This window comes from Typopeltis vanoorti, chromosome 7 (assembly GCF_054136105.1).
Source record: "Typopeltis vanoorti isolate ZY-2024b chromosome 7, IOZ_Tvanoo_1.0, whole genome shotgun sequence".
In the NCBI taxonomy this organism is placed as follows: Eukaryota; Metazoa; Arthropoda; class Arachnida; order Uropygi; family Thelyphonidae; genus Typopeltis; species Typopeltis vanoorti.
The window spans coordinates 44,250,202-44,261,203 of NC_143555.1; the positions used below are offsets into that span (position 1 = coordinate 44,250,202).

General features: G+C 34.3%; 1 protein-coding gene across 1 annotated transcript in view; it reads left to right on the top strand.

Moving 5' to 3' along the window:
* mIF2 (mitochondrial translation initiation factor 2) overlaps positions 1 to 3,991 on the top strand; it is a 342,241-nt gene extending 338,250 nt beyond the window's left edge. The window contains exon 16 of the mRNA XM_090395599.1: positions 828 to 3,991. Coding sequence (XP_090251725.1) covers positions 828 to 1,000 — 173 coding nt within the window. The 3' untranslated portion in view covers positions 1,001 to 3,991. The remainder of the gene's footprint in view (positions 1 to 827) is intronic.
* The last annotated feature ends 7,011 nt before the right edge of the window (positions 3,992 to 11,002 follow it).

Consider the following 11,002-nt stretch of genomic DNA (forward strand, 5'->3'; position numbering starts at 1 on the left):
TTATTAATGTTTTGAACTGAAGAGAATTTTTAATAAATGGGGGAGGGGTTCCTTTGGGGGGTGGGAATAAATGCTTTAGCCATGTCATATCTGGAGCTGTCTATGCTGTCAACTACCGAATCACCCAAGAGGCTGCTGTGTAGCATCAGTACACAATTTTTTGAGCCAATAAAACCAAACTTATTCATACATAGATTGCTTTAAAATTGAGCCTCACAAAGTCAAAAATCATCCACTCTCTGAATGAGAGTCAGTCTTAGTGTGGATCATTAAGAAATTATAAAACTGTGAAGAAAAGTGGATAGTTTATAACTTTATTAATAATTGAATACAAAGTTATTAATAGTTATATATAGTATAATAAATACCATATGAAATGTATTTGACATGGAAGAAGTCATGAGAATTTTCATAAACTAATCTGAATTGATTTAAACCAAAGATCACAATATAAAATAAATGTGGGCATTTTTTCCTAACAAAGAGCACTGAGAAAGTCACTTGTTGGACAAAAAGAAATATACAGTTATATATAATTTTTCCAACCATGTAGGGAAAGGAATTTGCCATCTTGGTCAAATGAAGTACAATTACAAGGTACAGTACCTGAAGTTGGTTGACGTGCAAGGGTTGGTTAATTGAACGATCATTGTTTTAAGGTCACTTAATGGTAGATTACTTCAGTAGCATTCATATTTGTTGGATTCAGTTTTGTGTCACTTTTCTTCACAAATCAAATCACAAATTTCATTCTTCTTATCATTATTTTATTTTTATTTCTTATAAATACCATAAAATTAAATTATCATTTGATTTCTACCATTCAGGTCAGTTAGCTTCGCTTCGTCATCTGAAGAATGAAGTTAGTACTGTAAATGTTGATGTGGAATGTGGACTACGTTTACAGGAATCTAGTGTTAGATTTTTAAATGGAGATGTTATTTTATGTTATGAAACTGTTCAGGTATCTCAGAAATCAGACTGGGATCCCGGATTCTAATAACACTTAATAAATTAAAAAAGATAAAAGAAAAAAAGTATACATTTCCTTTTGTTTGTGTGTGTGTGTGTGTGTGTGTGTGTGTGTGTGTGTGTGTGTGTGTGTGTGTGTGCGCGTGCGTGCGTGCGTGCGTGCACACACACGTTTGTTTGTTTATGGTTTAGTTGACTTTGGCTAATATTTTTTGAAATGATAATTTCCTTTTCGCCAGCACATATATACTAAATTAAATACAGTTGACTCTCATTATAGGAGCAAATAGGGGACAAGGAAATAGTTATTAGTGGAAAGATACTACAGTGAATTTCTTTTAGAACAGCATGCAGTAGAATTTTGGCCAGACCTGTTCAATAGCTCGTTAAAGTGAGTAAGATCTCTTGTCTGCTGTAATGAGAGGTGACTGTATAATCAACATTATCTGTTCAGTTTTATAACCTCGGATAATAAATGCATAATATTACAAAATTAAATTTAAAAATTCTTGATAATAAATATTTATACACTTTTCATAGTAAACAAAGCTTTGCTTTTTGTAAGATATCTTCTATTCTGATTTGCATGAATTAGATATAGAACATATTGACTAATCAGTGTGATATCTGATTTTTTTTGGATCAGTCAATTTGATAGATACTATCCATCCAAATTGCCATCTGTAACTCCACCACCTGGTGAAACATATTGAAACCAAACTATGAGAAGCAATAGTTAACAAAAGCTATGATTAACAGATTTACTCATAGATTTATTGTAAACATATTAAACTAAATTGCTGCCTACTAACAGATTCATCAGGAAGATAAACATACTAAAGAATATATCAAAAAATGATTACTTATGAACACTTAGAAAAGCATTTTTTCTGAAATGTATAACATTAACAATAATGTACATTAGCCACATGTATCATTGAACAAATCAAGCAGGAAACATTCCTTCTTGTGCAATATCTATAGATTATTATTGGCATAATGGAGGTCTGATTGGTTACATAAAAATTTCTAAATATCATAGTGTGTACGCACCTTGGTTCTTGTTTAAGATGCCATGTGATCATTTCAGAGGATTCCTTAAACATTCTTAAAAAGAGATCATCTTCAAGGTAAAGATCACCTCTTTTGCCATTGTCTGTTATTAAAACATATGTTAATCCTGGCCATGATGTCTATAGACATCCAGCTAAATCTGGATATGATTCTGTAACACCTATTGAATAACATGGATAAGAAGTGCAATTTGGTCTCACTATTTCATCCACCTCAGCCGGTAGGGAAGTTAAATCAGTTTCCATCTATGCTTGATTAAAATTCAGTTTGCAATCTCCAGGAGAGATTGCAAATCTGAATTAGTTTCACTGTGGAAGAGGAAAAAGAAGGGATTCTAACCTTCTTGGATTCTTTTACAAGGCAAGCAGATGAGTCCCTTGTGTGTTTAGTTTATCATAAGCCCACAGGTGGATATCTACATGCCACCTCACACTACCCTCCTACCCATAAATTTGGAATATTCAAAACATTAGTCTCCAGGATAGAGCAAAATTCATTCTCAAGACCATCAATGGATACTACAACAACAAAAAGAGAAAAATAAATAAAAAACATGCCAAACTCCTTAAAAAGAATAACAAATCCCCATCTCTGAAACAGAGACTATTCATATGCTATATCTTTACCTTACATAAAAGATGCAACAGATAACTGGGCCCTCCTGAAACAACACAGAATCAGGACAGTATACAAACCTCTGAACTAAACATCTACCTTCCTGAAACAAGTCAAAGATCTCCAGGACACTCTCTCTTTCCCAGATGTCTACAGCATTCCTTGCCAGTGTGGAACTTGGTATTTTGGACAGACAGGATGGACTACCAAGAAGTGGACTCTCACAACATGCCTTGGAGAAAAACCTCATCAGATGGAAGAAAACCAGGCTACTTCACAAATCCTAGTTTAAATTGGAGAGACTGTTCCTGGAAGTGGCACAAGTTCTATAGAATTCAGGTAACTGACAGAACCATTGGTATGATCTTGAATAGATTTTGGCGCACTGCCTTGTCTATCTGTCATCATTATTAGCAAGAAACACCACAAAGATTGTCAGTGTTGTGTTTCATGTGTGATTGTCATTTGTGTCTGTACTGAGTGGGTATTGTTAAAGTGCCTCTGATAATGCTAGCTTGAGCTGGTGAAACATCAGCTTGTAAATAATTTTAGTCAGTAAATTATTTTTGCATTACAGTGTCTGTGTAGATTTCTGGAACAGAAATCTACACAGACTGATTGTGATTAAGAAATTTCTGTTCCAGATTTCTGAATCGCAACAAACACTAAAAGAATGGAAGAATTTGAGTTATGGGTGCTGGTTAAAAGTACTAAAAATTAAATGGGCAGAAAAAAGTGACCAATGGGGTAATACTTCAGTGAGTAAGTGAGAGAGAGAGAGTAGAGGTATTATTAAGCAGTGAAAATTATATGAGGAAAATAGATAGGATAGCTTCTGAGGCATAGCACTTTCTTGTAAATGATTTTTGAAAGAAATGTGATGCAGTAGTAAGGGACAGCATGGAATGTCAAGACAGAAATTTCTGAAACAAGTGATTAGGAAATAAGAATATCACTGCTACACTCAAATGAAAAGGATGGTAATGGATAGAGGTGAAAAGCAGCAGAAGCATTCTTTCCCACGACTGTGGAGACATAAGGAGAAGTCCTTTAGTCAACACGTATGCACATGCCACACATACACATTTCACTGCTATGCAAAGTATTTTGAGTAGCAGGTTTTCTCTCCATTCTTCCAATAATTCTACTATACAGATGCCATTTTTGTAATTTGGATCTCTTTGCTGTCATATTTGCACATTTTCTTCCAAAAAAATCAGAAAATCACAGAATCATATTTCCTTTTAAAATAACCTGTAATAATGAAATAACAAAAGCCATCATGTCATATCAGATTAACCTCTTAACTAATTATCTGAGAGAAAGTGGACCCAATTTTACCTGTTTTTTTATTTAATTATTTATTGTGTCTTAATGATGCTTGATTAAAAAAAAAAATTCCTGTTAGTAAATTTGATTTAAATATTTATAGATGAGTAATTTTTTTAATAAAAAATTTGCCACATTTTCTTGCGAGTACAAAAATAAAATATTATTTATTTTAGAAGTTGCATTTCCAAATCAACAACACCACCTCCAACAAAACAAAACAAAAAAAAAATAAGACTATTACACTTTTTTTAATGTTCGTCAAGTAGCTTTATTTTATTATCCTACATGTTTTGCCAATTTTTTTCTATCGGCATCTTCAGGGAATACAAACTAGTAAGCTAAATGAAGGTAACAGACTAGGTTATAACTGATGGTTCTAATTCATACAAAAAATTAGTATGGAACGAGGCAATGCACGTGTCTCGGGAACGTGATTTATTCGTTATGGCTCATGATGTAATTGTTATGAAAGTTCATTTCTTTGATGTTAAATGATCTGATTAAAGCTTTCCAAATTTCTGGTAAGGTTAGACCTTGATTCTTGTTTAGGTTTTCAGTTTTACGGGCGACTGTAGCTGCTTCCTTGAAGGTTCTTGAATGGTAGTTATCTTCTATATAGGGCATAAGGCTCTTATCCCATTCACTGTGATGGTTAGTAGAGGCAAAGTGGCAAGAAAGGCCTGAAATGTCTTGTCTGTTGTTTCTGACATATCCTATGTGTTCTTTCTTTCTCGTTTCAAAGCTTCTAGAGGTCTGACGTACATAACTAATACCACATGAGCAAGGTATATTATATACTCCAGAGTACTTGTAGAATGGATGAGGATCTTTGGGTGATCTTAAAAATTTCCGAATAGTGTTGATTGGCTTGAATGCTATGCTGATATTATGTATAGCTAATTTTTGGAAATGCTGCTGACAAATGGAATAGTAATAGTACTGATGTATTGGACATCATCACATTGTCTATGTGATATATCAGTCAAGAGAATGTTGTTGTAGAGTCTTTTTGGTACGTTGCGCCCTTCGATTGGAATAGGCCTAAGTTCGATTCTCGTCGCGACGGGAGGAATCTTTATCTGGTCGATTTCAATCGAAGGTGAGTTAGCCGATCTCATATGGAGGTAGCAGGGTTTTTTCTCCCGGAAACTCGGGTTTTTCATCCCGCATACATACAAATCGGCCCTTCAGAACACATGCAATTTACAGACAAAAATTACTAGTTGTGGTGGTGTTGGAAGTGGGCGGTAGATGGCGTTGATGGAGATGATTCGTAGTAGAGGTTAGGTGTAGAGAGAATTGTAGATGTCCTCCCACGATGAGTCTTCGGACTCCTTGGAGGTATCAGGAATAATAATAATAATAATAATAATAATAATAGTTCTCTGGCTGTTGTAGTTAATTCTATTTGTGGGTATCATTCTTATCTGTTGTGTACTGTATAGCTCTTTTCTTGAGCATATGGATAATGCTAAGTTTCTGAGCTATATGATGCGACGAGTTGAAATGGAGGTAACGTCCAGTATTTTTAGGTTTTCTATAAACCGATAGGTTGATACTATTATTGGTTTGTTTCTTTATTAGAATGTCAAGGAAGGGCAGTTTTCCATCTTTTTCAATTTCTAATGTGAATTTGATGGTATGGTGGAAACTATTGATTTGGTTAAGGTAATCCATTAGTTCTTCTTTCATATGATCCCAAATTAGAAAGATATCATCCACATATCTGTACCAAATTTTCGGTTTTGGAATGATCTGGGATAAGATTTTTTCTTCTAGATCTTCCATGAATAAGTCAGCACAAGGAGGGGAGAGGTGGTTACCCATGGCTAATCCGGTGAGCTGTTTGTAGACAGTCTTTTGCCAAATAAAATAGAAGTTAAACAGTGATTGAACAAAGTAGTGATGTTTCTTGGGAACAAGTTGTCTAAGATGTTGATGACTTCAACCACTGGAATGTTTGTAAACAGAGATGTAATGTCTAGGCTTGCTAGTATATCCTCTTCATAGATAGGGATGTTTTTTTATTTTATCTATAAAATGTTGTGAGTTTTTAATATAAGTATACGAGACGTGAATGTGTTGTTGTAAAATCTTAGCAAGGTACTTGGACAGTTGGTAAGTGAGATAATAGATTCCGTCAACTATTGGATGTAATGGTATACCTTCTTTATGAATTTTAGGAACGCCATACAGTCTAGGAGTTAGTGGGTGCATTGATTTTAACTTTCTTATTACTTCTATTGGCCAGTTAGTCATTCCACGTAATAGTTCATTGGTGTCATTATGGTTTTTTATGGTCGGATCTCTACTGAGAACTTCATAGACAGACCTGTCAGATAATAGATTTTTAATTTTTTCTTCACCATCTTTAGTATTTAATATGACTGTATTATTACCTTTGTCGGCTTTGAGTATGATGATGGCTTTATTATTTCTTAATTTGAGAAGCGTTCTTCTTTCCATTTGGTTAGAGTTGGAGTTAGGAGATCTTGTCGGAGCTGAAAGAATTATGCTGCTTTTTAATCGTAAGTTATTAGCTATTGGAAGTGGTAGCAATGAGAAGGCTTTTTCAAAGTTGCATATGAACTCTATTTTAGGAATGGCAGTGGGTTTTAAGGCATAATTGAATCCTTTTTTGAGGATAGAGATCTCAGGTTTAGTTAAAACATATTTAGATAGGTTAATTATCACTTGGTTATCTGGTAGAGATGGTTTATAGTTGATATGATTATCATACAGCATATTGAATTTATCAGTTTGTGTCTTTTTGCTGTGGTTAAATGTTTTGGTAAAACTCTTGTTAATGATATTGTCTAATAGTTGCCATGTCTCTGCATCAAGGTTATTAGAGATATCTGTGAATAAGTTATAACACTGTGAATCTATTTTGCTAAGCATGAATCTCGTATGGCAAATTCTTTCTTTGAGAAGTGCACACGAAGTTCGTTGGTAAATCAGGTTAGCTTTTTTAGTTTTATAATATTGTTTTAAATGAAGAAATTTTGGGATCATGCTATTGTCTCTACATCTTTTTAAAAAAGTCAGTGGTTTAAACACCTAGCTTTTTTGCATTTTAAGCCTTCGAGATTGCGTACTTTTGTTTGGTAATCTCGTTGATCCTGTTGGCAAAAAAAATTGGTGAAACATGTAGCTACTTGACGAATAAAAATAAAGCTACTTGACGAACATTAAAAAAAAGTGTAATAGTCTTATAAATAAGTCAAGAAAAAAAAAATTCAACGCAAAAAATATATATATATTTTTAAATAACGAAACCTGTGGTGCATTCATAATTATTTACAATTAAATAATTTTCACTGTGGTTTATACGTGTGTTTCTTCTAATTAAAAAAATAAATAATTTTAAAATTAACTTGAGTGTGGCATGCTGCAGAGAATAGTTAATAAAATTAACTCTTCTCTGCAGCATGGCATCACACATAACCCACCGTTACAGTCAGCACAGAAATATCTTGATTTCTATCTTACTTTTTTCCCCTTTCACGTGCACCTACATTCCCATCAGGTTGGTTGGTTTCTTTTCTGTGGAAGGAAGAGCATGTAGAAAATGATGGACAGTAAGCCTTAAAAAAAAGAGTTGGATTGGTTCCAAGACAACCACTAGTATTCACAAATGATTTATATTTTCTAACAAGGAGGTCTAATTCTGAAATCAGTGGGCTTTTTTCAATGGCCTGATTTTCCATATAGAATGTACAAATTCCATACAACTATAATAAATTTAGTTTAATCCTATATCCAAGTGTAAGCAAACAAAGTTTGCGCCTGAAGTATCTTCAGGACTCAGGCAACTCGTGGTAAAGGTGGACCAAGCTCTCATCACTCCTTGTCTCAGTATCTCCCATAGTGCAAAGCACATCTCCTTGCAAACATGTATAATGCTATGCATTAAGGGAAAGGCCACTACCCCAGACCAGTTTTGACCTTTATTGAGGTCTCGTCAGTGGGAGCCAGACCCAGAAGTGGTGATACTCAGGCAAAAGCAATGGAGAAGTCATATTTACCTATACGAGTTGCCAAAAGGTGTACCACCTTATTATTAAATTACTCTGGATTTAGAGAAAAAGGTTGGAAGTTTTTTCCCACTTGGTTAGAGTATAATAAATTTAGTTTAATCCTTTATCCAAGTGTAAGCAAACAAAGTTTGCACCTGAAGATACCTGAAATTTACCTAAACTGAGGCAACTTGTGGTAAAGGTGGACCAAGCTCTCATCACTCCTTGTCTCATGATCTCCCATAATGCAAAGCACATCTCCTTGCGGAGTGATGAGAGCTTGGTTCACCTTTACCACAAGTTGCCTCAGTCCTGAAGATACTTCAGGCACAAACTTTGTTTGCTTACACTTGGATGAAGGATTAAAGTAAATTTATTATAGTCTAACCAAGTGGGAAAAAACTTCCAACATCTTTCTCTAAATCCAGAGTAATTTAATAGTAAGGTGGTACACCTTTTGGCAACTCATATAGGTAAATATGACTTCTTCATTGCTTCTGCCTTAGTATCACCACTTCTGGGTCTGGCTCCCACCGATGAGACCTCAGTAAAGGTTGAAACTGGTCTGGGTAGTGGCCCTTCCTTTAATGCATTGCATTATACATGTCTGCAAGGAGATATGCTTTGCATTATGGAGATACTGAGACAAGGAGTGAAGAGAGCTTGGTCCACCTTTACCACGAGTTGCCTCAGTCCTAAAGATACTTAGACGCAAACTTTGTTTGCTTACACTTGGATAAAGGATTAAACTAAATTTATTATAGTCTGACCAAGTGGGAAAAAACTTCCTCCATACAACTATCTCCAAAAGTTAGAAAAATATTTTCTTGTAATATTTCTTCCCTCTCTTTCTTTTATTAGATATGCTGATATTCTGTTTTATACTGTCATCCCCCATTGTATTCAGCAACAATGGAGAATGATGACAGTTTTACTCTTTTGTTGAAAAAGCTAGAATCAGAACATTTATTCACTCAAGTGCTCCAATTATAATCTTCATCTATAACCACCAACTCTCTGTACATGACAAAACACAAATACTGAATAGCTTCGCACTCACACACCACTCTACCAATAAGAATCTTAAATTCCACCTTTTGTGTATGTGGAGGGTAGTGACCATCAAATGTACAAACATATTAGCCAAGCAAATAGGAAAAGGTGATTATTATGTTTTTTTTTTTTAATTATGGCAGTATAGATTGAGGTCTTGGATTTGATCATTCATCAGAGGATGTCCTTATAAATGAGGTGTCAAATCTCTCTCAAGGTAGCGAGATTGACCATGAAGTGATTACTTGGTAGTTGAGAGCAATCTGAAGACTTCTGTGAGGAACAGGTATATGTGAAACTACAAGGCTGGCAATTATGAGAAGCTTGAGACTGCTTGCAGTTGTAGCATGGAAAGGAGAATAATGCTGCTTAGGTTCTGTTCAAGAAGAATGTAGTAGAAGCAATGTCTGAATGTATTCTAAGGGTCCAGGAGGTTAAATAAGGTAGGTGTGAAATAGATGAATGATGAAATTAAGCATGAGTACTGAGAAAGCAGAAATTATGGAGATAACATAAGTGGTAATAATCAATTCCATTAGGAGCACAAAGAACAGGCAAGGAGGGTCACTAGGTTAGTAAGGAAAATAAAACTTCAGTATAAGCAGTAGTTAGCTAATGATGCCCAACAAAAACATAGGGAGGTCTTTCAGTATGTAGCCAGCAAAAAAAAAAAAAAATAAATGATTATGGTATTGAACGAATGGTATAAGGATAACTGCTGCAGAGCATATAGTTGAGATATTTAATGAACAATTCATAAAGGTGTTTCGTCTTTGTAAATGTGACATCGTGGAAAATTTGAGAGCAATGGATGATGAGGAGAAGAGACTGACTGTAAGTGAGGAAGAAGTATATGGGGAATTAAACTTGATATTAATGAGGCTGTGGGATTTGATGATTTCTTGGCTTCCCGTATTAGGCAATCGTTCGCCTGTAATGTTTTCAAGGATTTAAAAAAGTCTTTTGCTCATCTCCTCCTGGGTCTTAATCAGTGTCCCTTTGGGTTATATTTCCAGGCAATATTTAGCCATCTGTGTTCATTCATTCTTTCTACATGGTTTTTCCAGTTCTTCCATAATTTGTGATGTCTTCTGTTATGTTAATTATGGATAATTGTTTTCTTATTTCTTTATTTCTTATCTTGTCTATTCTTTTATATCCTGTGAGCAGTCTTAGGAACTTCATTTCTGCAGCTTCCACTTGTCTTTTATCTCGTTCTCCCTGCCATATTTCAGAATTGGTTTGGCTATTGTTTTATGTGGTTTTATTTGGATTGTTCTAGACGTCTGTTTACTGAAGTGTCTGTTCAAAGTTCCAATGACTGCTAGGAATTTTTGCTTTTTATATGCAATGCCAATTTTTTCTTTGGGGGCTTACGTAATTTCCTAGATGCTTAAATTTGTTCACTTGTTCTATTACTTTGTTGTGGATGACTAGTTTGCATCTTTTAATTTTTTTACCTGAAATGCTGTTGATTTCATTTAATTTATTGAGATTTTCATGTCATACTATTCTATTGTTTTGTTCAATACATATAGATTTTTATGTAATTGGTCTTCATTTTCAGCAAAAATAACTTGATCAGTATACAAATGGCTGGTTAATTCTTTTTTTCCTGTTGTAATTCCTATGATCTTGTTTTTCTTCCACTCTCTCTTGAAATTTTTTCCATTTATCTATTGAAGAGTATTGGTGATAATCCACTTCCTTGAATGAGACCTCTATCGGTTTTAATTTTTTTAGTTATTTCATTATTAATTTTAATATAGATTTCTCCCATTATATTTGCTATTGTTTTGGTGGTTTAAGATGGAGCTTTCAATTCATGCAGTATATTAATTAATTTTGATCTGTTAATTTGATGGCATGCTTTCTCATAATCCAAGAAGGCCATATATGTTATATTCTATTATTTTTTCTATAATTTGTTTGAGTAT